The 26888-nt window shown below is 34.2% G+C and overlaps 3 protein-coding genes across 8 annotated transcripts; 2 read left to right on the top strand and 1 right to left on the bottom strand.

The window, feature by feature from the left end:
- Positions 1 to 21: 21 nt before the first annotated feature.
- LOC112697918 (homogentisate phytyltransferase 1, chloroplastic) lies at positions 22 to 4491 on the bottom strand. Of its 6 annotated transcripts, XM_072200009.1 has the most exons (14): positions 4400 to 4491; positions 4103 to 4297; positions 3838 to 3885; positions 3153 to 3433; positions 2920 to 3003; positions 2748 to 2822; positions 2322 to 2405; positions 2148 to 2237; positions 1710 to 1811; positions 1372 to 1467; positions 1220 to 1291; positions 1042 to 1137; positions 488 to 592; positions 22 to 306 (listed from the first exon to the last, which is right to left on the bottom strand). In XM_072200009.1, the coding sequence occupies exons 2-14, from the start codon at positions 4155 to 4157 to the stop codon at positions 265 to 267; spliced, it is 1230 nt and encodes a 409-aa protein (XP_072056110.1). In that variant the 5' UTR covers positions 4158 to 4297; positions 4400 to 4491; the 3' UTR covers positions 22 to 264. The 6 variants fall into 6 exon arrangements, with proteins under 6 accessions (XP_072056110.1, XP_072056118.1, XP_025607098.1 ...); XM_072200017.1 differs by lacking the exon at positions 3838 to 3885 and having other exon boundaries at positions 4400 to 4450; XM_025751313.3 differs by lacking the exon at positions 4400 to 4491 and having other exon boundaries at positions 4103 to 4382.
- Positions 4492 to 15158: 10667 nt separating this feature from the next.
- On the top strand, positions 15159 to 17207 carry LOC114924867 (uncharacterized). The gene is made up of 2 exons (XM_029290732.1): positions 15159 to 15922; positions 15992 to 17207. Exons 1-2 carry the CDS (start codon positions 15159 to 15161, stop codon positions 17205 to 17207), a joined length of 1980 nt encoding a protein of 659 aa, XP_029146565.1.
- A 1066-nt stretch (positions 17208 to 18273) lies between these two features.
- LOC140183734 (uncharacterized) lies at positions 18274 to 18642 on the top strand. The gene has a single exon (XM_072232541.1). It carries the CDS (start codon positions 18274 to 18276, stop codon positions 18640 to 18642), a length of 369 nt encoding a protein of 122 aa, XP_072088642.1.
- The last annotated feature ends 8246 nt before the right edge of the window (positions 18643 to 26888 follow it).

Consider the following 26888-nt stretch of genomic DNA (forward strand, 5'->3'; position numbering starts at 1 on the left):
GACAGGAATAATGAGACCACATTAAAGGAAACAAAATATGAGATTATAATAAAACATTCCAAGAAAAAGTAACAGGTCCATAAAATGTAATGAGAAATCTGTGAGTACCAAACAGAAATCAATGTTAACAAATCATATTTCATTTACAATTCCAGTTAAAACTTAATAAAATTGTAGGCTCATCTCTCATGTATGATGATGGCCTGTGAGCACTATGTAATTGTAAAACTATTTTCACGGCTATGATTGGGTGACGCCCCATACTCATCTAACTAAAGGTATGAGCAAGTACTCTGCATAAAATAGCTGCAACAACAAAGAACACATCATGTTCCACCTCGGTCTTGTGCTTTCAATAGCGGCTTAAAAAGGTTTCGCTAAGAATTCAAAACTTGAAGAAGGTTTCATTCAAAAGATATGATTTTGAACAATTATGGAAAATGAACTCCACAACCACAAAGGATGAACAAAAGGCAGCTGAAATTACCTTCCAGATAAACATGTAGAAGGATGTTATGGAAGCTTTGTTCTTGAAATCTACAGATTTGGCACGGAACCAGAGAATTAAAGCCATAGCAGCATGTCCCACGCCCTAAAACATTGGGGCATAGAATACATTTCAGACACTGCTGATACATTCAATCAATACCAATCTGTGAAATGCAACTTTCCTCCTAAAAACTTGCCTCTTATAAAGATCACTTTTAACTTTACAACAAATATCAAGATCAAAATGATATAAGGTTGGATATTTTATCCAAGTTGATAAATATTAAGCAAAATTTGAGTTTGGTCCACTCCCATGAACTCTGCCAAACATGAATCGGTGAATAAGCTCTTATATTTGAGGGAGACATGAGTGGGGAAAAAACTGTTAAGAACTAACAACCATAGTAAAAAGGTAGCCATAGAATGAGGTAAACTATATATCTACTGCAAGTCTGTAACCCACTGGAGTCTACACTTGTTCAAAACCAAAGTCTCAGTTCCCAGAATATAGCACATCGATACTGTAGACCATACATATAACAAGCACCTTACCGTGATAATTTTGCTCCAAAGGCAAGGAGAAGCTGCTCCCACCATGAGGGCGACTCCGTAAGCAACTTCAAGGAGTGAGACACAAATCCAAAATACCTGCAAAAGATTAGTTAGTGACAACCAAGGAATAGAGTAGGCATAACCAAGTTGGCTGAAATGTGCAATTTGAAGAGCATACCCGCTGCTGACCTAAACGTACTGAAAACGACTGGATGCCGAATATTCTATCTCCTTCTATGTCAGGTATATCCTACATGAAATGCAGTAATTGCATTACACACACATCTTATGTTAAATAAATCCAAATTCTAAGAAATTAGAGGCTCGAACCTTGAACAATGCTATAACTACAGAGAAGAAACTCATGAATGCTGTAGCAAAAATCAGTGGTCTTGAAAACACAACTGGCCTCTTGTACACATGGGTCTAGACAATGTCACATGAATTAGCAACCAAAACCATCAGACTTCTTGGGGAAGATTCACTTACTGGATTGAAAAGTGAGACAAATGAATCAAACTCCCTAGTACTAGCTAGCAAAAATATGTTTTCCATGTTGCGTGTGATTTCATATACTATAGTATGTCATGAATTCAACTAAGCCAACCCCCAAAACTTTAGATAATGACTTGTTGCTGTCATGTGTAGAAAGGCTACTGGAACAAAACCTGCATGTGAAGGAAAAAAGCAAGTTGAACAATTACTGCACGGACAGCTAGAATACACATTGCAGCAAGCACTGCAAATCTCTTCCATCTCAAGAGTGGCACCTGAAAATTTGGAAAACAACGCTAAAAACAGATTAGTGATGTCGCACAATAATTTTTTCCAAAATCAGGATTTATTGGCGAGGATCCTTATTTATACTTTTTAACTCTTAAATTCAACTTGCAACTAACACATTCTTTTCTTATTAAAGAAAAACCAAGACAAGTGGATATTGTTTGACATTTATGGCTTCAAAATTTGATAATGCAAGTAATATGCTGAACATGTAGACTCTTAAAATGAAGACAATGTATGATGACCATTCAAGTATTATACCTTGAATAATATATTGTGGGGAAAATGAGGTCTTTAAAAAAAAACGAAAAAGAAACTCTCACATCAATTGAATAAGCAGTCCCAAGCACAAAACTGATGAAAAGAGCCCAAAACAACGGCCATGAACCTACAATCCAACCAAGCCAAAAACTCTGTAAAAGAGAACAAAGCAGTAAGCCTCTTTCCACCATTTCAGTAAAGCTTGTTTTGGAAAAAGTATTGAATCTATATGGTACCAGCAATGAAAACGATGCAACAATTGTGACACCAGTTCCAATGGAATATTCACCGGATGCCAATGGAAGATATGGCTTGTTTATCTGCAATAAGATATACAGATCAATAATAAGACAACCCACGTGGAATTTCCCTGGAAAAGTTTGACAGCTATAAAAAGTTGTGTGTTGTTATAACTTATAACCACATCAAAGTTACAATAATATCTAAACCATAATATGGTGGTCAAAATCATATTAACTGTTCCGTGCTCAAGTTGCAGGAACAACTGTTCACACCCAATATATAGGCTTTTGACTATCCTACTTTGGTGAGTTAACTGATAAATCACATAGCAATTCTACTTGAATAATTCAGAAGCCAAGTACAAAAGAAAAGCATTTATTAGTCACCAAGATTTTTATTTCTATTAGCAAGATCCATACCTTGTCTATTTCAATATCTGACAATTGATTCAATCCGACAATATAAATATTCATAAACAAGGCAGCTACCACAGCCTGAAACGAAGAAAACTCCAAAATGCATTACTAGACTAGAAGGAAATAACAGAAACTTTTAGCCATTTAAGAGAAACAACACACTTCAGTGGCTCACCTCCAACACACCAGTAAAAAATAGAGGAGATATGTCTGATGATTTCTGCACTGCTAGGAGAGACACAGAAACTATGCTCAATGCCTATGCAAACAGAGATAAAGTGGTCAGTTTTAAAATAATCAGAATATTACAATAATCCAGAAAACTGGTTCAAACAAATAAATTAAAGTATTAACCATACCATCCATGTACTATCTTAAAAGAAAAATTCTAGAAGAGGTTCAACTTACGGTGCCAATAACCGTGTGTGGCCTGGAAAACCTATAGAAAGCATCCAATGAATTTTTAACAGAGGTCAAAATTCTTTTTGAATCAAAAGCTGGAGGTTCAGATTCAAAAGATTGCCCAGAGGTCGCTTTCACAATATGTTTTCTGTTACATTCTTGGCATGTAGGCCCTCCCTCAATGCCTTCACAACGAAATACTAAACTTGACTGCTTAAACCTCAGAAAATTATATTCTTTTTTTATCTTCCTTTTGGGCCATGAAGCTGTTGGTGGTGCGTAAGAACCTAGAGTACCAACTGGTGGATGTTAGTAGCAGAGACAGCAAAGAACACCTCCAAATATAAATTATTTCTTCTTGTAAAATAAATCATAAGAAAGAATCTCCTAAGCATGAATTTCATAATTATTATCAAAGGGAAAAGCTAGGACCCTGTGAAGAGAGTTAATTACTCAACTAACTGATATCATTATCATAGCCACAATGTCATACCACAAGTAAACTTAAAAAGAGTATTGCTAAACTGCTAATAGTCATTAAATCATGACAGCTGAAGATTTATATATTCATAAATCGTTCCATTTTTCTTTTTCCATTCGTGTTTATCAAGTTTACTGAAACAAAAAAAATAATAAACAATTAAGCTAAAGAGAAGTATAGGTATGGGTCTATATGAGATCCTGAACATACTAGTCAAACAATTATTTGTCCAATTTTTACTCCTCCAACAACTTCCACCTGAAAAATTAATTAAAAAGAAAAAAAATTAAAGAAGGAGTACCGAAAACTATTTATGTACACACTTCACAGTAAATAAATCAATTTTTCATCCTCCAATTACTGAAAAAGAAAAACGAAGAAGAATAGAAGAAGCTACTAGATTCGAATACATCTCAGTTGCAGATTCCATTGTCATTTTTAGTTACAAAACAACATTACACATAGCATAGCATACCAGGGGTAACTAGTGAAGCTTTATTAGGAAAAGAACCAAGAAGCAGAGAATTCATCTGCGCAATGCGAGTGAGTGAATGAATGAATTGAAGAGTGTTTAGGTTTTTGAGTGCGTGGAGTGAGAGGCACACAGAACTAGTAGCTACTTCATGAAAGAGTCATGGAATTGCTCACGGCACGGTACTTACTTACTTGCCTGCAAAAACCAAAAGCAGATCTTTCTGAAATTCAGAGGTTTGAGGGGCAAAGAGGGAAAAAGCAAAAAGCGTTGGCTTTGTCATGTAACAGTAGCACCCACCACTATCAACGACTAAAATTGATAGAGACACACGGCATCTCCATTTGCTACTTCCCAAACTCCGAATAAATTCATACTCTATTTACTTGATTCTCCTTAGATTTTTTTTCCTAGATACAAAGTATGACAGGTCATTTTAATAATTAAGTTTAGATAAAAAAAAAAGGCAAATGGATCTTTAAATGAGTAAAGTATTGTTTTTGTCCCTAATATTTGGGGTAAATTTTTAAATCATTTTATTTGTATTTTTAACGTTTGTAAAAGTGATTCAATATTATCCTGCTATCAATTACACATCATGAACACTTTAGTTTGAATGTCTCGAATAAAATCGATGATCCACTCCGAAAAATAGTTCATCAAAAGTTAAAACTAATTTCTACAATATTTACATAATTCACTTTTTTAGGAACATAATTGAATCTAAACACAAATAATGGGTATAATATTAAAATCGAACACATCCAAGTGAGATCTAATTAAAAATGAATACATCCAAATGACTGATTTATTAGTATAATTGATAGTAGGATAACATTGAATCACTTTTATAAACATTAGGGATACAAATAAGACGATTTAAACGTTAGAGATATAAATAGAACTTACCCCAAATGTTGGGGACAAAAACGATACTTTACTCTAATCTTTTTAATTCGAAACATTTGACTCATTGAAAGAATGAAACAGTGAAACTAAATACAAAATGATATTTGATAAATGAGACATAAACAAAAATATTATGTGAAAATATATTAAATTAATATATTTTATATTTATTTTGATGAAAAAAGTACTGTTATTTAAATTATTTTTTATTGATTTAATATTGTTAATAATTAATTATAATAGAAGTATATAAAAAATACAGGAATACATAATAAATTCACTCAATATTTTTTTATAATCAAATAATGTTGTCTAAATCTAGTTTATTAGTTTTTTATTTAAATAAATAAAAATTTAATAATTCTATATATAAGTAAAAAGCAGTATCATATATATTCAAATTAATAATTATCAAATTAGTTAATTATTAGAATAATTAAATTTATAATAGATATTATTCTGGTATTATATAAAAAAATTTATAAGATATTCAATGCAATTAATTAATTAATTACTAATTTTTAATATATATACAGATTTTTTAATGAGTTGCGTAAAAATGTTTTTTTTAATAAAACAAAGTAAGTAATAAGTGTAATGATTTTACTGTTTAACTAATCTTAATCACTTATTTTTTATTTAATAATTAAAGTTAAATTCGACTAAATACTAAAATATTAGATTTATTATTTAGTCAATTTTATTTTTTTATTTTTAATTTACCAAATGAAATGAAATCAAATTGAATCCTAAAATTTCATTTTTGAATATAATAATGTTTGGAAAAAGTAATATTTTATTTATCTTTAAATTTATAATATTTATTATTTGTACATTTATTATTTTAATTCAAATATGATTAATAGTATATTTTTTTTTGGTCTAAAGTAACAATAAAACTTTAAAAGAGTCAGATCCATAATATTCTACTATTTGAGTACTACAGGACCGTTAAAAAGACGTGATTTTGAAGAAGTAATTGAACATATAAGTATTCTTAAATATTAACTAAGAACATTATAACGCTTTGTTCTATTTATAAAATCTATACAAGGAGGTCAATTTATTCTTGAGCAAATTAAAAGTTTTTTTTGGGTCAAAAAGATTTAAGCTAAACTGGTCCTTTAGTTCTCAAAAGAAATTATACATAATTAATTAATAACAGTTTAATATTTAAAAAATGGTTTGTGGTATTAATTTAATTCTGCAGCACACATACATACCTATCGTATATACGTGTGTAACACTATGTTAGTTCTTTTATATTAGATGTATGTACATCAAATAAACCTAAGGAAAAAAAAAATCACATTCTTTCTTTAATTAGAATGATTATTATCATATAGAAAACCTTTTAAAAAAAGAAATGTATGATCGTCCTTTACCCAAGATATTTATAATAATGTGGTCCATTATTGCTAGTTTGCTTATTAATATTTCGCATGTTTTTTCTCAAAGATCCGTATTCACTCACATTTTATGTCTCCCCCGAAACGGAATTAGGAACCAACACTCATTGTAGTATTTATAAGCTAAAAAATTCACCAAGGGTTATTTTAATATCAAAGTTGATTAAAATTATTTTACTATTTATAATAAATAATTAAATAATAATTAAACTGTTATATGATTACTACTCTAATTCTTACACCAATTCAATAGTTGTATTTACGTGCAAGAATTTCTCTCAAATAAGAGAAAACTGAATAAAAGGGGTCTTTTTTTAATCTAAAATTATAGAAAACAAAAATGATACTTCAAGATTCCATTGTTTAGTTATGTGGTAAATTATGGGAGGAATAGGGTGCATGATATTTGATTGGTGGTTGTGAAGAGAAAGAAGATAGCTGGCTGACATGTGACTGATGACCACCCTTTTCAGTTACGACATTTGTTTCCATACATAGCTACTTAGATAGGCTAAACTGTATATCGTCCTTGTTATACAGGATTCCTGTAATAAGGAATTCTCTATTCTGTGACTCTCAATAATTCTCAACCCCACTTTATTACTTTGTCTATCTCTCTTGTGTTTGTTTTTTTCTATATATTAACCACGTACAGGGGAAAACCCCAAAACATGCTTATAATTGTTTTTATTTAACTAAATAATAAGATTAATTATGATGAGTTTGAACATTTAAAAACAAATAATGAGAAATGTTAAGGTCAGCAACTTTTGTGATTGATAGTAATCAAATAGTCATTAATGATGATTTAATTGTGTGAGATTGGTGTGAGATTTCATCTAATAGTTCACATTTCTCTGCTGGTTATATGCTGACCAAATCAATAAATATTATCGATGATTAATATCTTTACTCTTCCTAGTAATGACTTGAGCAGACTTGAATTAAGTTAGTTGTAATTTATGAAGTACGGATACTTTGCTGAGTTATCGTGACTGCGTGTCAGACACATTTCGGACACGACACTCATCGACACTCGTCTGACACGCGTGTCTGCTGTGTCCAAAACGTGTCTCAATAAAAAATAAAAAAATCTTCTCCGGACACATTTGAACACACCTAAATACCATCACGTGTCAGCGTGTCCGATCTTATTCTTAAGATATATTTTGAAAATAAATTTAGATATAGTATATATTATTATTTATTAAAACAAAAGAAATATTTTAAATACTTGATATAATTAAAATAAGACATTAAAAATAATTTAAAAAATTAATTTATATTTTAATATCAATAAAATATTAAAATATCATTACGATTTATCTAAAAAATACTTTATATTTTATATGTATGCGTATTCCTGTGTCTTGTAATATTTAAAATTTACGTATCGACGTGTCCTGTGTTCGTATCAGTATCCGTGCATCATAGGTTATAATAGGTCCAATGAAATTCAAACCTAAATAGTCAAAGTTATATAAGAGTAAGAACTCTAAGAATAGTTAGTTATTACTAGGATGATGATGAGATTCATCTATATATTGTTATTAGCAGTATAAATAATGAAAGGTGGAAACTCAAGTGAAGTCGATTTCACGTGAAGTTGATATCTCAAAACTGTTAGATAAGAATTTAGTCAAATCAGTCAAATCATCTAATGACTCTTAGATATCAACTTCATATGAAGTCAACTGCACCTGAATTTCCACCCATAATGAAAGCTGCCATTTGTTTCCTCCTCTTATTGTGTTACCCTCGCGTAAAACTTCAACTTGCTAATAAGTAATAACCGTGCTCACCTTTTAATTACAAATAATTGACTCTACTTTAAGCTTAAGGGAAGTTATACTCATTTAAACCCACGATTTTTTAAGCGAGTATGAAAAGATTATCATTTAAAGTATAAATTATTGGCTATATCCTTAACCAGTTGCCACAAAACATGGTGATATTAAGAGTGACCTATTATGTATTGCTAAGTTTTTGGGCCAAGTTGACGACACATACTATATTTCCTTTGTTATGTTGACTTCTAATAACCGCCCCCATTGTGCAATAATAATCTATAAGTACGAAAAGAAATTTCATGATTTCGTTGCATGCTATTTTCAATTAGGTTAAAATAATGGAGAGAGAGAGATTAAATTATTTAATTTAATTAAGGTAAATATTAAATTATTTAATATTTTAGTTGACTATATTTAATCAATTAAATTAATTACTTTATTTGACTGAAATACATAAATTAATTTTATTTTAATTTATATTTTTATCTTATATATTTTGATTAATAATTTTTAAGAATTTTATAATTAATTATTTATTTAAATTGATTGAGACAAATATTAAATTATTTAAACCGTATTTAATTATAAATAATCTATTATATTAATTATTTGATTTTATTAGAATAAATGAATTGATTTTGTGTTAATTTATATTAATATTTTAGCCTTATATATTTTGATTAATGATTTTTAAAAATATCATAATTAATTATTTATTTAATTTAATTGAGATAAATATTAAATATTTAATATTTTATTTGATCACGATAACTATAACTAATTAATCATATTAATTATTTAATTTGACTGAAATAAATAAATATATTTTATTTTAATTTGCGTTAAATTTTTTGTCTTATGTATTTTTATTAAGAATTTTTAAAAGCGTTATACTTTTTGCATGATATATTTATAAGATATGTTTTATTTATTTGGCCTACTTTATTAATCGTAATAATTATAATTAATTTATTATACTAATTATTTAATTTAATTATTTCAATTATATGTTATTTGATTTAATTTATTATCATAATAATGTTTGAGTTTTTGTTTATCAAAATTTTTTATTTTTTTTATTTTAAATATTTTGTTTTTAAGATTTAAATTTTTATTAATTATTTATATTTTTATTTTAATATCAAATCTAATATTTCTATTAATAGTTGCTTGTAATTTATTGTTTAATAATTATGTGCCTATCATCAATTATATTGTCGTGAGTATTTCATCGATTTATTTAAAAAAATTATAATTAATTTTTACATACAAGTCATTTAAAATAAACAAGTCCAAACAAATAGTTTTGACATAATTTACCTTGATGCATCACTATCTCTAATAAATTTTTGACTCGACGCGTGAATATATAACTATCTTTTTTATACGGTTCTCATTTCTTTTTTAAAATTTTTTCGGCGTTTTTTGTGTCTCTACATTCTATTTTATCTTTGCATTTTCTGTGTTTTTCTTCCTTCTCTATGTTTTATTCGTTCTCTACGTTTTCTTCGTTCAAGTTCAATATTCTTTTACCTGATTTGAAGATTTGGATTCAAATTTTTAAAATCAAGCCGTGAAATCAAGTTTAAATAGTTATTTCGTTGTCCAAAATAATGAATGATTCAAGTTCAAATTGAACCAGAGCGAAGTGGATTATTGTTTTGAATCAAATCAAGTGGTTAAGGTGTGGTTCGTTTCTAGTTAATGTTGTTTGTTAGTAGTTTATAATTTTGTAGGTGAATAATATTGTTTTTTGTTTGTGAAAATTGTTGTTCATGGTTAATGGTTTGAATTGAATGTAATGTAGGAGTTATGAGTCTGAATTATTATTGTGATAAATCCGTTCCGTTCTCGTTTCAGTATATTTCAATTATAAATTAGTGTATTTTTTGGAACTCTTTTCTTTTGGTGTATTTTGAAAATTTTTCGGTGCATTTATAGGTTGAGATTTCAATTGAACCAGGGCGAATTGTATTATTATTTTGAATCGAATCGAGTGGTGAAGTATAGTTTGAATCTAGTTAATATAGTTTGTTAGTAGTCTATGATTTTGTATAATCATTTTGTTTATGTCTGTGAAAATTGTTGTGCATGGTTGATGGTTTTAATTTGAATATAATGTACGAGTTCTGAATCTAATTTTATTATTTTGATGTATCTATTTTATTTCTAGTTCGGTGTATTTTAGTTTCTAATATGGTTTATTTTGGACTAATTTTGGTGTATTTTCAATTTCTGTGCAATATTGATGAACAACTCATTTCAAAGGTTGAGATGAACAATTTTTCGGTGCATTTATAGATTCAGACTTTCAATTGAATCAGGACGAATTGTATTATTGTTTTGAATCGAATCAAGTGGTGACGTATAGTTTGAAAATTCTACAAAGATTATTCTAAACTTGTATGTTTTTATACGAAAATTCATAACACAAATAAGAAGAAAAATGAGATTAAGAATCAATTGATTACATGAATCAAAGAAGAGAAACGAAAATCGAACATATCTCTAATTGAGAAGACAAATTCCTCAACTGGATTAAATTGATTTGGATGTGTTTTTATTGATAATTCAGTCAATTTTGTGTGTTGTTTTCAAACTAAGTTTGTGTGTCACAATCATTAAATAATTTGTGTATATTTGAAGCAAATTTTATGTGTGAAAACTAAGAAATTTATGTGGTATTTGTTAGGAAATTTCGGTGTATTTTTGTTCTCCGTCTCCTTTTCATCTTTTTTTGCTACTTCTTCTTATTTTTCATCATCGTCGCCACCTTCTTTTTTTTCTTATTCATATTTTTTTTCTTATTTTACCTTCTCAAAATTCTTCTTATTTTATTCTCCTAACAAGAATAAAACAAAAAAATCAAACAAAAAAGAAAAAAACACATAATGCTGCAAAATTACTTGAAAAAATATAAACTTACATTTATTCAATTAAAAAAAGAAATAAATAAAAAAAGAAGAAAAAATACAGCATTAAAAAAATATTTGTATGTATTTGAAGCAAAATTTCGGTGTAAAATTTAAAAAATTTATATGTTTATAAGAAATTTCGGTATATTTTTATTCAAATAAATTCTGCATAATTTAAAACTCTTTCTCTTCATCCTCCTCATCTTTTACTATTTCTTTTTCTTCTTTTTCATCATCATTATCATCTTTTTCTTTTTTTCTTATTCATCTTTTCTTTCTTGTTTAAGTTTTACCTTCTCAAGTTTCTTATTGTTTTACTCTCTTAACAAAAATAAAAACAATATATATATATATATATATATATATAATACTGCAAAATTACATGGAAGAGGATAATAAACTTACATTCATTCAACTAAATGAAAGAAAGAAATAAAGAAAAAATGATGAAAAAATGTAGCATTAAAGAAACATTTATGTGTATTTGTAGCAAAATTTCAGTGTAAAAACTAAAAAATTTATGTATTATTGTTAAGAAATTTCGGTATATTTTTATTATGATAAGTTTTACATAATTCAAAACTCTTCCTCTTCTTATTTCTCCTTCTCATCTTCTGCTGCTTCTTTTTATTCTTCTTATTCTTCTTCTTCTTCTTTTCCACCATCATCTGCTTTTTTTTCCTTATTCATCTTTTTCTTTCTTGTTTTACCTTCTCAAATTTTTTCTTGTTTTACTCTCTTAACAATAATAAAAACAAAAAAATCAAGCAAAGAAAAAAAAGAAACACATAATACTGCAAAATTACTTGAAAGGTGATAAACTTATATTCATTCAACTAAAATAAAAAAATAAGAAAAAATAGAAGAAAAAAATGCAGCATTGAAGAAAATATTTGTATGTATCTGTAGCAAAATTTTGGTGTAAAAATAAAAAATTTATGTGTTATTTTAAAGAAATTTTAGTGTATTTTTATTCTAATAAGTTCTACATAATTTAAAACTCTTCCTCTTCCTCCTCATCATCTTCTGCTACTTCTTCTTCTTATTCTTTTTCATCATCATCATCTTCATTATCATCTGCTTTTTTTTTCTTATTCATCGTTTTCTTATTGTTTTACCTTCTCAAGTTTCTTCTTGTTTTACTCTCTTAATAAAAATAAAAACAAAAAAATCAAACAAAAAAGAAAAAAAACACATAATGCTGTAAAATTACTTGGAAGAGGAGGAACTTACATTCATTTAACTAAAAGAAATAAGAAAAAAAAAAGAAGAAGAAAAAAATACAGCATTAAAAAAATATCTATGTGTATTTGTAGTAAAATTTCAGTGTAAAATTTAAGAAATTTACGTGTTATTATTAAAAAATTTCGATGTATTTTTATTCTGATAAGTTTTGCATAATTCAAAACTCTTTCTCTTCCTCCTTCTCATCTTTTGCTACTTCTTCTTCTTTTTTTTATCATCATCATCATTATCTTTTTTTTTTTTGTCTTCTGAAGTTTCTTTTTGTTTTACTCTCTTAAAAAAATAATAATAAAAAAATAAAACAAAGAAGAAGAAGAAACATAATGCTACAAAATTACCTAGAAGATGATAAACTTACATTCATTCAACTAAACAAAAAAAGAAATAAAAAAAAGAAGAAAAAATGCAGCATTAAAGAAACATCTGTATGTATTTGTAGCAAAATTTTGGTATAAAAATTAAAAACTAAGAAATTTATGTGCTATTGTTAAGAAATTTTTGTGTATTTTTATTCTAATTAGTTCTACATAATTAAAAACTTTTTCTCTTTCTCATTCTCATCTTTTGCTGTTTCTTCTTATTCTTTTCCCTCAACATCATCTCTTTTTTTTTATTCACTTTTTTTTTGTTTTACCTTCTCAAGTTTCTTCTTATCTTACTCTCTTAATAAAAATAAAAAAATCAAATAAAGAAAAAAAACACATAATGCTGCAAAATTACTTAGAAGATGATGAACCTACATTCATTCACCTAAAAGGAAGAAAGAAATAAGAAAATAAAAAAAAGAGAAAAAGAAAAGAAATGCAGCATTAAAGAAAATATTTTTGTGCAATTGTAGCAAAATTTTGGTGTAAAAACTAAGAAATTTATGTGCTATTGTTAAGAAATTTCGGTGTATTTTTATTATAATAAATTCTGTACAATTTAAAACTTTTTTTCTCATGTTCCGCTTCTTCTTCTTCTTCTTATTTCATTTTATCATAATTCTTTTTGCTAGGAAAAAATCAAACAAAAATACATGCAAAATCAAAAGAAAGAGGAGGAGAAAAAAAATGCAGCAACAACACCAGTAATAAAAAGAACGATGATGAGGATGAAACATGTAAAGAAGAAGAAGGAACACGAAGAAAAATGAGGAGGAGAAAAAGGAGAAGAAGAAGAAGGAGGAGGATGAGGAGAAACGCAGGATACAAACGTCGGAGGAAGAACACGAAGAAGAAGAATAAATATGAAGAAGAACGGCATAATTTTACGCACGCATTATGTAAGTGAGTTTTGTTGGGTTATGGTTAATTTGGTTGGACTTATTTGTCAAAAAAACTTGTATGTATGTAGTAGGACTAAACATTTTAATTTCATTTATTTTTTTTATTTTACTTATTTCTATATTTTATAACTTATTCACAGTTAAAAAGTCATATGTGCTAAAAACCAATCTCATGTTTTACTAATTGTTCTTCCATTTGGTAATTTTTTTCCCTCCTATGATGCATGATTTCTACTTTTTGATTTTTTTATAAACTATAAAATATTATTATTCATTATTATACTGCATCTCTTTTATTTATTTTCTATTTATTTAAGTTTTTTTATAATTTTTATTATAAATTTTATCTTTTTTATTTCATACAAGTTAACTTATGGTAATTCTTCATATGTTGAGTCTTTTCAATGTTTAAATTATATTGTTTACGTGTTTAATTTTATTTTTAATTCAAAAATTAAGTGATAAAATAGCATCCATAAAGATTGTTGTGTGTTTTCTCCTTTTTTTAGCTTACCTCTCTTTTTATAAGAATCATGAATAATTATATATAATGATATTTATGTATAAAAGAGTAAATATGAATTGTATCCTATATTTTTGTTACGGATCTGGCCCACGGATCCCAAACCCAAGGTCGAACCCGAACCCAGTCTCCCGGGTTCGATCCGCCTCCCTCTCCTAGAAGGCCCAAAACCGGCCCTGTAGAATTCCTAACCGACTTTCGAATTCAAACGTCTCCCTTATCTTAGCCAAATAAGATAAGATACGATACTCACCATCACCTATAAATAGAGGACCCAGGTCTCTCTAGGTATTCATTCATTCCTCACACCTTCTACCTCTTAGATCCATTCTGACTTGAGCGTCGGAGTGTCTTTGCAGGTACCTCCCCCCATTGCTCCAGTCAAGTGATCCGGCATCCGCCTCAACCCGCAAGTTCTCAATCCATCTCTCAACCCGTACCAGAGACATCTTGTACATTGGCGCCGTCTGTGGGGAACTTACGCCGGCTAAACCGGAATGGGGGACGCACTTGTAGAAACCTCCTCAAGCCAGGATGATTATCGAATAAGGAATCCGACCCCAGAACACCAGGAGGTCGCGAACCAAGGAAGGATAGCGAGTACCATCCACCACAGACAGAACAAGGAGAACGATCACATCATCGCAGAACCGCGACACCCTGAGAAAACAGGAGACAAAGTGACACAAATCATCCAAGATCTCTGCCTCCGGGTCCAGGAACTCGAAGGCAAATTGGCTGCCAAGGAAAGACACAATAACGAACACGGAAGCCACGCAACCTCCAGATCAAAATCCTGCCACGGCAGATCACCAACCCGGCGACGCGATAGGAGAGACGATCGCAGCACGTCGCGCGACAACAGGCGAGAAAAATCGCCAGAACGGCGATACAGCAAAAGGCACAACCGCAGCATTTCCTGAGATCTGAGTCGTCAGTGCGACTCGGACGAAGATCGGCGACACCGAGAAGCCAAACGCACGAGAAACGACCACACGATAATGGGAGCCACACCTTTCACGGAAAGAATCTTGAAAGCAAAACTCCCCAAAAGTTTCGATAAACCCACCGACATGAAGTACGACGGAACCAAAGATCCCAAAGAACACCTAACAGCCTTCGAGGCCAGGATGAACCTAGAAGGAGCAGCCGATGCAGTCCGATGTAGAGCCTTCCCGGTGACCCTAGCCGGGCCGGCAATCAAATGGTTCAATGCCCTCCCGAACAGATCCATAGCTGGCTTCCACGATATCACACGAAAGTTCATGGCCCAATTCACAACCAGAATTACTAAAGCAAAACACCCCATCAGCCTGCTAGGGGTCACACAAAAACAGGACGAATCCACAAGGAAATACCTCGACCGCTTCAACGACGAATGTCTAACGATCGACGGGCTCACGGATTCAGTCGCAAGCCTTTGCTTAACTAACGGGCTCATGAACGAAGACTTCCGCAAACACCTCACCACCAAACCCGTATGGACCATGCACGAAATCCAAAACGTCGCCAAAGACTACATAAATGACGAAGAGGTCAGCCAAGTCGTCGCTGCCAACAAGCGGCAACACAACCACACCCTACACGGCAACCCGGCACAACGACATAACCCACCACCTAGAGAAAATCAAAAGGACCACCCCAAACCGACAAACACAAGCTGCCCACCAAGAATCGGAAAATTCTCTAATTACACGTCCCTAACGGCTCCAATTACCGAGATATACCACCAGATAGTAGATCGAGGCATCATCCCAAAAGCCCGGCAACTCAAAGAAAGGACAGACGGCAACAAAACCCTCTACTACGACTACCACTGAGGTTACGGGCACAGGACACAAGATTGTTTCGACCTCAAAGACGCACTTGAACAAGCCATAAGAGACGGCAAGCTCCCAGAGTTCGCCAAAATCATCAGAGAACCAAGACGTGCAGAAAGGGACAAATCAGCTGAAAGAGAAGGACGCAACCCGAGAACACAAAGACAACTTCCCAAGGAAAGCCTAGAAGACGACTCAACCATAATAGTAAACATTATCACAGGCAAGGACATATCAGGTAAATCAAAATCGAAGATACAAAAGGACCTCAAAGTTTTGGCCGTAAGAAACCAAGCCCCACCTACCACTCCCAAACAAGCGATAAACTTTCTACCCGAAGAATGCCAGAACGGCACCTCAGCCGAAGATGCACCCTTCGTCATCTCGGCAAGAATCGGAACAGGACTAGTTCGACGGATACTGGTGGACACCGGCGCAGACTCCAACATCCTCTTCCGAGGAGATTTCGACAAGCTCGGACTCCACAACGAAAACTTCCAAACACACCGCAATGGCGTTACAGGACTTAGGGACAACTTCCTCAAACCAGACGGCTCTATCACCCTACCCCTCACCATAGGAACAGGCGACCGAAGGAAGACAATTCTGTCCGAATTTGTGGTCCTCAAAGATTCCACCGCCTACAACGTCATCCTCGGAAGGAAAATGATCAACGACTTCTCCGCCATCATTTTTACCAAATATCTCCTTATGAAATTCATAGCGGACGACGGCTCCATCGCCACTATCCACGGAGACCGCGAGGTCGCAGCAGAATGCGACAACACTAGTCTAGCCTTACAAAAGAAGTCTCGCGACGCGGCTGGGATATTCCTAGCCGAGTTGGACGCCCGACAAGACGGCCAGCCCATACCAGAACCAGAAGGCGACATGGAAAAACTACAAATAGGACGAACCAAAGACGAATACACTTTCATCAACAGGAACCTCCGATACGTCCTCAAAGAGGACCTTTCTCAATTTCTGAAACAAAATAGAGACCTATTCGCTTTCACACCAGCCGACATGCCCGGGATAGACCCCGACCTAATGTCCCACCAACTAGCCGTAGATCCCAAAGCCAAGCCCGTAGCACAAAGAAGCCAAGTAAAAGCCCTACTCGAAGCAAACTTCATTAGAGAACTACCATACACGACGTGGTTGGCTAACGTCGTACTAGTGAAGAAGTCCAACGGGAAATGGCAAATGCGTCGATTATACGGACCTTAATAAAGCTTGTCCAAAAGACGCCTTTCCCCTACCCAACATCGACGGATTGGTAGACGCCGCATCCGGCCATCGATACCTAAGCTTCATGGACGCATACTCCGGCTAAAATCAAATACCGATGCACTGACCCGACGAGGAAAAAACAGTGTTTATCACCCCCGACGGAACATACTGCTACACGGTCATGCCTTTCGGTGTAAAGAACGCCGGAGCAACCTATCAGAGGCTCGTCAATAAGATATTTCAAAACCTGTTCGGAACCAGAGTAGAAGTCTACATTGACGACATGCTCGCGAAAACCAAATCCAGCGAACAACTCATCGATGACCTCAGGCTCATAATGAGCACCCTACGAAAGCATCGAATGCGACTCAACCCGACAAAATGCGCCTTCGGAATGGAGGCAGGAAAATTCCTCGGCTTCATGATCACGCAACGCGGAGTCGAAGCTAACCCAGAAAGATGTCGTGCCATCCTCGACATGACAAGCCCAACAAACCTCAACGACATCCAAAAGCTCACTGGCTGGCTCACAGCGCTATCCCGCTTCCTCGGAGCATCGGCACAAAAAGCAATCCCCTTCTTCAAACTAATGAAGAAAGGAGCCCCTTTCAAATGGGAAGCAGAATGCGAGGAAGCCTTCCAACACTTCAAAAGAGTCCTAGTAGAACCATCAGTCCTCACCAAACCTCAAACAGGGGAGACCCTCTACCTATAGCTTTCCATAACGGAAGAGGCACTTGCAGCAACACTCATCCGCGAAAGCAAGCAGAAGGAGCAAAGACCCATATACTTCATAAGCAATGTCCTACAAGATGCAGAAACCCGCTACTCACGCCTAGAAAAACTTGCGTTCATGCTCCTCACGGCCTCTCGGCGCTTAAGACAATACTTTCAGGCCCATCCCGTGACAGTCCGAACCGACCAAGCAGTCAAACAGGTGCTACAAAAGCCTGACCTAGCAGGAAGAATGCTAGCATGGTCCATTGAGCTGTCCCAATTCCAAATCAAGTTCGAACCCTGAAACGCAATCAAAGCACAAGCCATGGCCGACTTCATCGCCAAAATGACTCTGGGAAACACCACTCCCGACTCATGGAAGTTGCACGTCGACAGCTCATCAAACGTCACCTCCGGAGGCGCCGGGGTCATACTTGAAAGCCAAAACGGGATCGTAATCGAACAGTCAGTACGATACGAATTCCCAATTTCTAACAATCAAGCAGAATATGAAGCCCTCCTGGCAGGCCTAACCCTAGCCAAGGACGTCGGGGCAAAAGTCCTGGAAGTAAGCACCGATTCACAGGTAGTCAGCTCTCAAATCAACGGAGACTACCAAACACGCGACCCCTTACTTCAACAATACCTCGCCAAGGTAAACGAACTGAAAGAAGGGTTCGATCACATTACCATACGGCACGTTCCCAGAGAATGAAACGCCAGAGCAGATCTCCTCTCCAAGCTAGCCAGCACCAAACTAGGACACGGCAACAAATCGCTAATTCAAGAAGTCATTAAATCACCATCCATATCCACAACAGCCAACACTTGCCTAACACTCTCTAGACAAGGATCTTGGACTTACCCCATCCTACAATACCTCCTCAACGGAACCCTACCTAAAGATCCCAAAGAGGGGAAACGAACAAAAAGAGAAGCCGCCAACTACACGATTGTCGCAGGACAACTATACAAGCGCGGACTCTCACAACCCCTCCTCAAATGCGTCGAACCCGAGGACACGGAGTACATACTCCGCGAAATCCACGAAGGTTGCTGCGGCCACCACATCGGAGGTAAAACCCTTGCCCAGAAAGTCATCCGAGCCGGCTACTTCTGGCCCACGGTTATCCAAGACTCCATAAAACTAGTAAAAAGTTGCGATAAATGCCAAAGACATGCCAATATCCATGAGGCCTCCCCACACCAGCTCAGCATCATATCGGGAGAACGGCCATTCGGTACCTGGGGAATCGACCTTGTCGGACCCTTTCCTATGGCACCCGGCCAACTCTGATATCTCATCGTCGCCATAGATTACTACACTAAGTGGATTGAGGCCGAGCCTCTGGCCTCCATCACAGCAACCCAATGCCGAAAATTCCTCTGGCAATAGATCATCACCCGATTCGGGATCCCCGATATCGTTATCTCGGACAACGGAACCCAATTTGCTGACAAAAAGTTCAGAGAATTCTTAGAAGGACTACACATATCACATCGCTTCAGCTCGGTAGAACACCCCCAAACAAACGGACAGGTGGAATCCGCAAATAAAATAATCGTCAAATGACTCAAGAAACGGCTCGACGAAGCCAAAGGACTATGGGCCGACGAACTCGGTTCGGTCCTATGGTCATACCGGACTACACCCCAAACGACCACAGGGGAGACACCCTTCCGATTAACATACGGCATGGAAGTCATCATCCCAGTGGAAATAGGAGATCCGAGCCCCAGAAAAACGGTCGGAGGGAACGACGAGGAAGCGGAACGCGACCTCATCGACGAAGGAAGAAGCATAGCTCATATTCGAGAACTAGCCCTAAACCAAAGAATCAGCTTAAGGTACAACCATGGCATCATCAAAAGAGAATTCGCACCCGACGACCTCGTCCTACGACGAAACGACATAGGAGCCCCGACCCCAGGAGAAGGGAAACTCACCCCCAATTGGGAAGGACCATACAGAATCAAAGCCACCATCGGAAGGGGAGCATACAAACTCGAGCGACTTAACGGCGACGAAGTCTCGAGAACATGGAACGCCGCCAACTTACGACGCTATTACACTTAAGACCGACCCCCTTGGGCCATCCCTTATCTTTCTAACTTTTTTTGGTTTTTTACTCATTTTTCTTCTATCACGCTACATTTATGTTAGAATATTTTAACTACGGGTACTATTTCCCGCCAGAAACGGAGGGTTTTAACGAGGCCTAAGAAAATTTCATTGTGTTTTCTCCTTTTCTCATTCCCAAAACGGAATAAAAACACGGCTGCGACACCGAGAACTGATCATCCTCGGGGCCTAACAAACGGATATCCCTAAAATACTAAACGACCTACCTAAGGTCCTAAAGTCACAACGGCTTAAACACATAACGGCTCAAAATAAAACAGAAAAGAGCAAACGACCGCACGAGTCATTAAAAGTAAAGTGCGAACAAACCAAAGTTCAAAAAGTATACGGCCCACAGCCAAATATCCAAAACAAACAAAACAAACCAAGATAAAAAAAGAAAGCTACTCGAGGTCCACAATTCGGCCATCACGGACGGTTTTGAAAGCCCCCATCATGGACATGTCCACACCTGGGGCCAAAACCAAAGCCTGAGCCCTCATCGTCTCCTCGGTAGCCGCAATCGCACTCTTCGCATCAGCCAACAGCCCCGCCTTCTCCTTCTTTAAAGCAGCAACCTCTGCCTTCAAATCTTCCACCTCACCAAGAAGCACCGCAGCCTGAGAGCCCGCATCGGAAGCCCGCTCCCTCTCCACACTCAGCTGCAAAAGAAGCGAAGTCTCGACCTCGGAAAGACGAAGGATCTCCGCCCCGGCCTCCTCGAAAGACTTCGCCGCCTTCTCCCTCGCCACCTCGGTAGATTCAAGTTGCTCTTTCAACTTGGTCACTTCAGCTTGGGACTGGCGAAGCTTCTTGTCCAACAAGCCGACCTGAGCCATCACCGGCTCGGCCTTCCGGACAATAACGGCAGATCGGAGAAGGGCACGATACACCGACTTGGCTTGAAAAGAGACATCACACTCATTAAAAAATGGCTCTGTACCAGGCATCAAGTGTTGATCTATGAACCCCGACGTATCAAAATGTCGATCCATCACAGTAGGAACGGCACCCTTCTCTCCCAAAGCTTCACTGCTAGGCTCCTCAAGCCTCTTTCTCTTCCGAGAAGCCTCAGCAGCCGAAACCACAATGACCTCCTCCTCAAGCGAGTCCACGAGATTAGGGGGAACCTAGGTGTCAACCCTAACCCCAGCCGAAACCACTTCCTGAGAAACAGCTTGGGAACCCACAGCAGGATTAGAGACAGGAGTGGCGGGAGATGCCGACGACCCCTCCTCCCGATCCATCGCAGCTTTCAACCTCGTTAGAGAAGTCAAACCACCAGCCATCTCAACTAAGAAAAATCAAAGAAACAACATCAAAAAAAAACAACAAAGGCACAAGATCGAGAAACAAACAGGAAAAAGAAGGAAGCAAAAAAACCACACACCAATATACGTTCGACAGGCCTCAGGATCTCCCATAACATCCCGAGGATTTAACGGACGCTCTCCAAATAGATGCCACAGGACATTAGCAATGTCCTTATCCTCGGAACACAGACCATCGTAAGTGACCTTAGTCAAAACTAACAGGCCGGCACCGAAGTTCCAGTATGTCGGGAACCGGCGCTCGCCCTCCAACGTCAACCAAAACGGACGATGCCTCTGGACAGGGCGCACTTTAAAATACTCCCTCTTGAAACCGTGAAAGGAATCCTCAAACAACCCAAAAATATGGCGATGAGGCTGAGCACGGAACGACATATACCCCTTCTTATGCTTCCCTTCATTAGTCGGAAGAGTACATAAGAAAAGGAAAAGGAAAACAGGAACAGAAGCCGGAAGATCAAGATACCGACACACCAATTCAAAAGACTGCACGGCAGCCCAACTACTCGGGTGAAGCTGGGACGGTGCCACGGAACACCGACTCAGCAGATCCTGAACAAACAGAGAAAAAGGGAACCGCACGTCGAGCCGAGTAAACATCGACTAGTAAACCCACATCCAATCCGGCACAGTGGGCGAATGGAGGTTCAAATAACAAACACGCTCGTCGGCATCCGGGAGGACGAGCTCATACTGCCTCTCCTCATCACCACCACCACAAATCGCCCCCTCATCACGGAGCCTCTGAAGATCATCCTCCGTCATCCGTGACGGAACGCCCCACACATCGCTAGTCACCCAAGTGTAACGAGCGGGGACGCCCCTGGAAGGGGCAATCGGGGCACCAACACCCTCACTTCTCCGCCGATATATACCTAAAACAGGGAGGAGCACCACCATCAGCCTAACCCTACGCAAAAGCAAGACAGAAACCTACCACCACTACCGACCCAACACGGTGGTGCACCGCCACTACTAAACCGACACGGCGGTGCTCAGCCCCGTCAAAGACTCGAATACCACCTCCCAAAAACACAAAATGCAGTACGAAGATTGAAAGAGAAAGAAAACAAACAGAACAATGCATAGCAAAAATAGAACAAATGCACCACAAAACAAAAATCAAGAAAAGCGAGACAAACCAACCTAGTAATGCAGAAGACAAGCCTGGAAAAGCTCGAAAAGCAGAAGCAGCAGCAACACCAGAGAGCAGTACCACAGAAAGAAAAGGAGATTTTTTTCCAGAAGAGAAAACGAAAAATGAATGAGGAAACTGAAGCAAAAAGCCAAAACGGTTTCAAAGGGGGAGAAAAAAGACACAATTAACCCTAAGCGAGGCAAGGCGCGTAGGGGCAAAAGAGGAAAACGTCCCCTCGCATTAAATGCCCCCCTCAAAAAAAGAAACTAATAAAGCACGCCTCGAAAAATGCAACAGACGCAGTGGACTCGGAAGAATCACGTCAAACCAAAACGGTCAGGCGAACCCTCGGCAAAACCGGGGCCGAAACACCGATCTCCCTCCAAAAGAACCAAACGAACGCCCGAGAAAAACTAAAAGCGTAGCCCGCAATCAAGACCACACCTCCCAGCGACAGACTGACCTTGCTCGCTCTTCCGCTGCGGGGGCAACTGTTACGGATCCGGCCCACGGATCCCAGACCCAAGGTCGAACCCGAACTCAGCCTCCCGGGTTCGATCCGCCTCCCTCTCCTAGAAGGCCCGAAACCGGCCCTCTAGAACTCCTAACCGACTTTCGAATTCAAACGTCTCCCTTATCTTAGCCAAATAAGATAAGATAAGATATTCACCATCACCTATAAATAGAGGACCCAGGTCCCTCCAGGTATTCATTCATTCCTCACACCTTCTACCTCTTAGATCCATTCCGACTTGAGCGTCGGAGTGCCTTTGCAGGTACCTCCCCCCATTGCTCCAGTCAAGTGATCCGGCATCTGCCTCAACCCGCAAGTTCTCGATCCATCTCTCAACCCGTACCAGAGACATCTTGTACAATTTGTTTAGTAAAATTTTTATTATCTATTTTAAAGTAGGAAAATAAAAAAAAAGATATTATAAATTATTTTGGACCAATAAATTTGTCATAGTTGTGACAAGATATTGTGCATTTAATTATACATTTATCTTATCTTTAAATATTTTAGTATGTGTTTAAACTAATAAAAAATATGAAAATATTTTTAAATACAAATATAGCTACTTTAACTCAAGAATAAATAAAATATATTGGTAAATTTTTAATAGATAACAACGTTAGTTATATTATTTTGATTCCAAAAATAAACATTATAATAGAATATAAAACAGCTGTCAACAAAAAAAAATTCTCGATAATAATTTTTTATCATAATAGAAAAGGTAATTCAATAATTTTTTTTATTTGATGTTAGATTGTGTTTGCTCAAATTAATTTTAACATAATAGTAAGATAATTTAAAAAGTTTATTCGTAAATTATAAAAAATGTCTATAATTTTGACCATTAATATTATTTAAAAATAAATATTTTAAAATATAAAATTTTAATATAAATATTTTAATTTATTCATAAACTATAAATTACTATTAGCGAGTAATTGTTATAATTTGAAAACAAATAAAATTATTATTCATTGATTTAATTATTTTTAATATTAAAAATAGTTAAACTTTAAATTTAATAAACTTTATAAAATTTTCATAATGAAATTACTATGCATATTTTCATTTAAAAAGATCATAAAAAAAAAACAAAACTTTATATATTTTGTATATTATCATATACAAAGTACTGATACATATATATACTAGTTAATTAAATTAATTTTAACTTTTCACTTTTATTTTTGTTGTAAATTAAGTGTAAAAAGTTATTAATTAATTTTTATATAGTATATCATATAGTATAAGTTAGAAAGAAAAATTACAACAATAGATATTTAATGATAGACAAAGAAAATAATACAATGATTTTTTTCCTTCTCTTTTAATTAATTACACTTTGAATAAAATTTAGTGATGATTAATAATTGTATATAAGGAAATAATAATATGAAATGGATGAAATTTATGATTTAATTAAAAGGTGCACGAAAATACTAACTAAAAAAATAATGATATAATTTTTTACGAAAATATTTGCTAACCAAAATAAATCGAATTTTTTAATATTTTTAATATATTCAATTGCTACGTTTGCAAATGGATTGCATCCAAATTAACTATAATTAAAATTATGGTTATGGTTATTATATTTTCATTTATATATTGAAAATTAAAACAAAGATATTTTGCTTCAATATAGACAATTACCTCCTATATATCCATATCTATATTGTGAAGGAATTAATGGGGAAAAAAAGAAATAAATCTGAACTGCATATTATCGTGGTTGTGTCCCCATCACGCATGTGAAGGTATAGTATATAGGCAATTCAACATTAATTTATGTCATTATGGGACATTTTCATGAAAAAGAAAATGACCAAACATGACACGAACACGCCATTTAGTGACTCCATGGCTGTGCAATTTTAGTACAATGGCGTGAAAACTTGTACTATTATTATTTAAGAACTTATTATGACTTCAACTAAAAAATTAATTATTTTTCAATTAATTAAAATTAAATTTCCATGCTTATTCAATTATTCTTGGTGTGGCATATAAAATTAAATCAACTGATTAGAATTATTTAAAGGGAGTCACTCAGATAAAGATACTGAAAATGTCTTTTTATAAAGATATTTTTTAATAATTAAAATTTAACACATATAATTGATTAAATCGTATTATTTTTGTCAAAATTAAGCTAGACAAATTGATTTGATGGAAAAATGGTGAATCAAATATTGAACTGATCTAAATTAATATTATTTTTTATAGAAAATGACTACAATATCTTATTATAGAAAATAACTAAAATACTTCTATTATATATATTAATTTTGAGAATTCTAAAATATATATATAATAATAAGAGTATTTTAATCATTCTCTTTAAAAAAGGTATTGTAGTCATTTTTTATAAAAAAATAATATTAATTTAGACCAATTTAAGATTTAATTCATTATTTTTTTGCTTAAATCAATTTGTTTAGTCTAATTTTGACAAAAATAACATGATTTAATCGATTATATATGTTAAATTTTAATTATTAAAAAATATTTTTAAAAAAAGACGTTTTAGACGTCTTTATCCGAATGATTCTCTTATTTAAAATATATCATACTATCAAATTCATCAATTTGAAATTGTGGCTTGTGCCTAAGCGTAAATCTTTCGTTGAAAATGCATGGTTACTCAGAACTAGTTATATTTTGTGACTATATTTATATGAAGAATTTTATAATATAAATATGATAAAATATCTTCCAATAATACTTAACAATGCTTAATATTGTCGAAAATATGCTATATATTGTAAGTAAAAAAAAAAAAGACCAAACATTTCATGTTCATTATTCCCATATATATACTCCCTATCTATAAAGTTCGTACAGCTAATAACGATAACCTAGTATAGCAAAATCACCTTTAATTTGTCTCTCTCTTTTGGCAGAATCTTGAGCTTTTATTTTTTTTTTATGTTTTTTTTATTAACTTCGAATGGATTTGCTTGTATCCTACGACGTTGGTGTATGTATGGAGTAAGATGAGGCAAATAAAGAGTTAGCAATAAAACGAAAAGGGAGATGTACCCTTTTTGTGTAAAAACATGCACCTTACTCAAAACATATTAGCAAACATCAAAACAATGAAATAAGCCACGAGGCTAATATGGGGGATGGAACCAACTTACGAATATAATATAATTTGACTTAACTTGGTTATAGTATATTATATATAATATAATATATATTTCAATAAAGAGTAGTTTGTTTTCCAACATTATATTGCATGGTAGAGAGAATGGGAAACAAATAATGGATATGGATGAATCTTAGTCCGACTCATGAAGCTATGTAAAAATCAGACGGCAATTACCTTTATTTGTTCTTCAATAAACCAAGTTATTATTATTATTATTATTATTATTATTATTATTATTATTATTATTATTATTATTATTATTATTATTATTATTATTATTATTATTATTATATCACCTGTATGTATATTAAATGATGACACCATATGAAGTTATTGAATCGGTTTTGCTTCTTCTTGTAAGTCTTTCACAATACCATGTTTTTGAGTTTTACTCTTACTATAGTCACATTTTCTTCTTTTTCTAATACAGTGAAAATTCATATGAAATCGACTTTACGTGAAGTTAACATTTGATGAGAGCCGTTAGATGATTTAACTGATTTGACTAAATTTTTATTTAACAGTTCTTAAATATCAACTTTATGTGAAGTCAACTGCACTTAAATTTCTACCTTTTGATATACATATCTCGATTTTTTTTATTTCTAATACCATCAAACCGCTATTTTTCTATTTTTATTTATTTATATATTAATTTTATATTGTAATCATAAACAATATGTCTTAAATTTATAGTTA

The sequence above is a fragment of the Arachis hypogaea genome, chromosome 1, assembly GCF_003086295.3.
Source record: "Arachis hypogaea cultivar Tifrunner chromosome 1, arahy.Tifrunner.gnm2.J5K5, whole genome shotgun sequence".
In the NCBI taxonomy this organism is placed as follows: domain Eukaryota; kingdom Viridiplantae; phylum Streptophyta; class Magnoliopsida; order Fabales; family Fabaceae; genus Arachis; species Arachis hypogaea.

Excerpts from the sequence above, each read along its gene's own strand:
- LOC112697918 (XM_025751295.2), bottom strand. The coding sequence starts at position 4,157 with ATGAATTCTCTGCTTCTTGGTTCTTTTCCTAATAAAGCTTCACTAGTT. Across the intron at positions 2,238-2,321 it reads TTGCATCGTTTTCATTGCTG|AGTTTTTGGCTTGGTTGGAT; the intron begins GTACCATATAGA and ends TCTCTTTTACAG. Across the intron at positions 307-487 it reads TCTACATGTTTATCTGGAAG|CTATTTTATGCAGAGTACTT; the intron begins GTAATTTCAGCT and ends TTGTTGTTGCAG.
- LOC114924867 (XM_029290732.1), top strand. The coding sequence starts at position 15,159 with ATGGGAGCCACACCTTTCACGGAAAGAATCTTGAAAGCAAAACTCCCC. Across the intron at positions 15,923-15,991 it reads GGCATCATCCCAAAAGCCCG|GACACAAGATTGTTTCGACC; the intron begins GCAACTCAAAGA and ends TTACGGGCACAG.
- LOC140183734 (XM_072232541.1), top strand. The coding sequence starts at position 18,274 with ATGACTCTGGGAAACACCACTCCCGACTCATGGAAGTTGCACGTCGAC.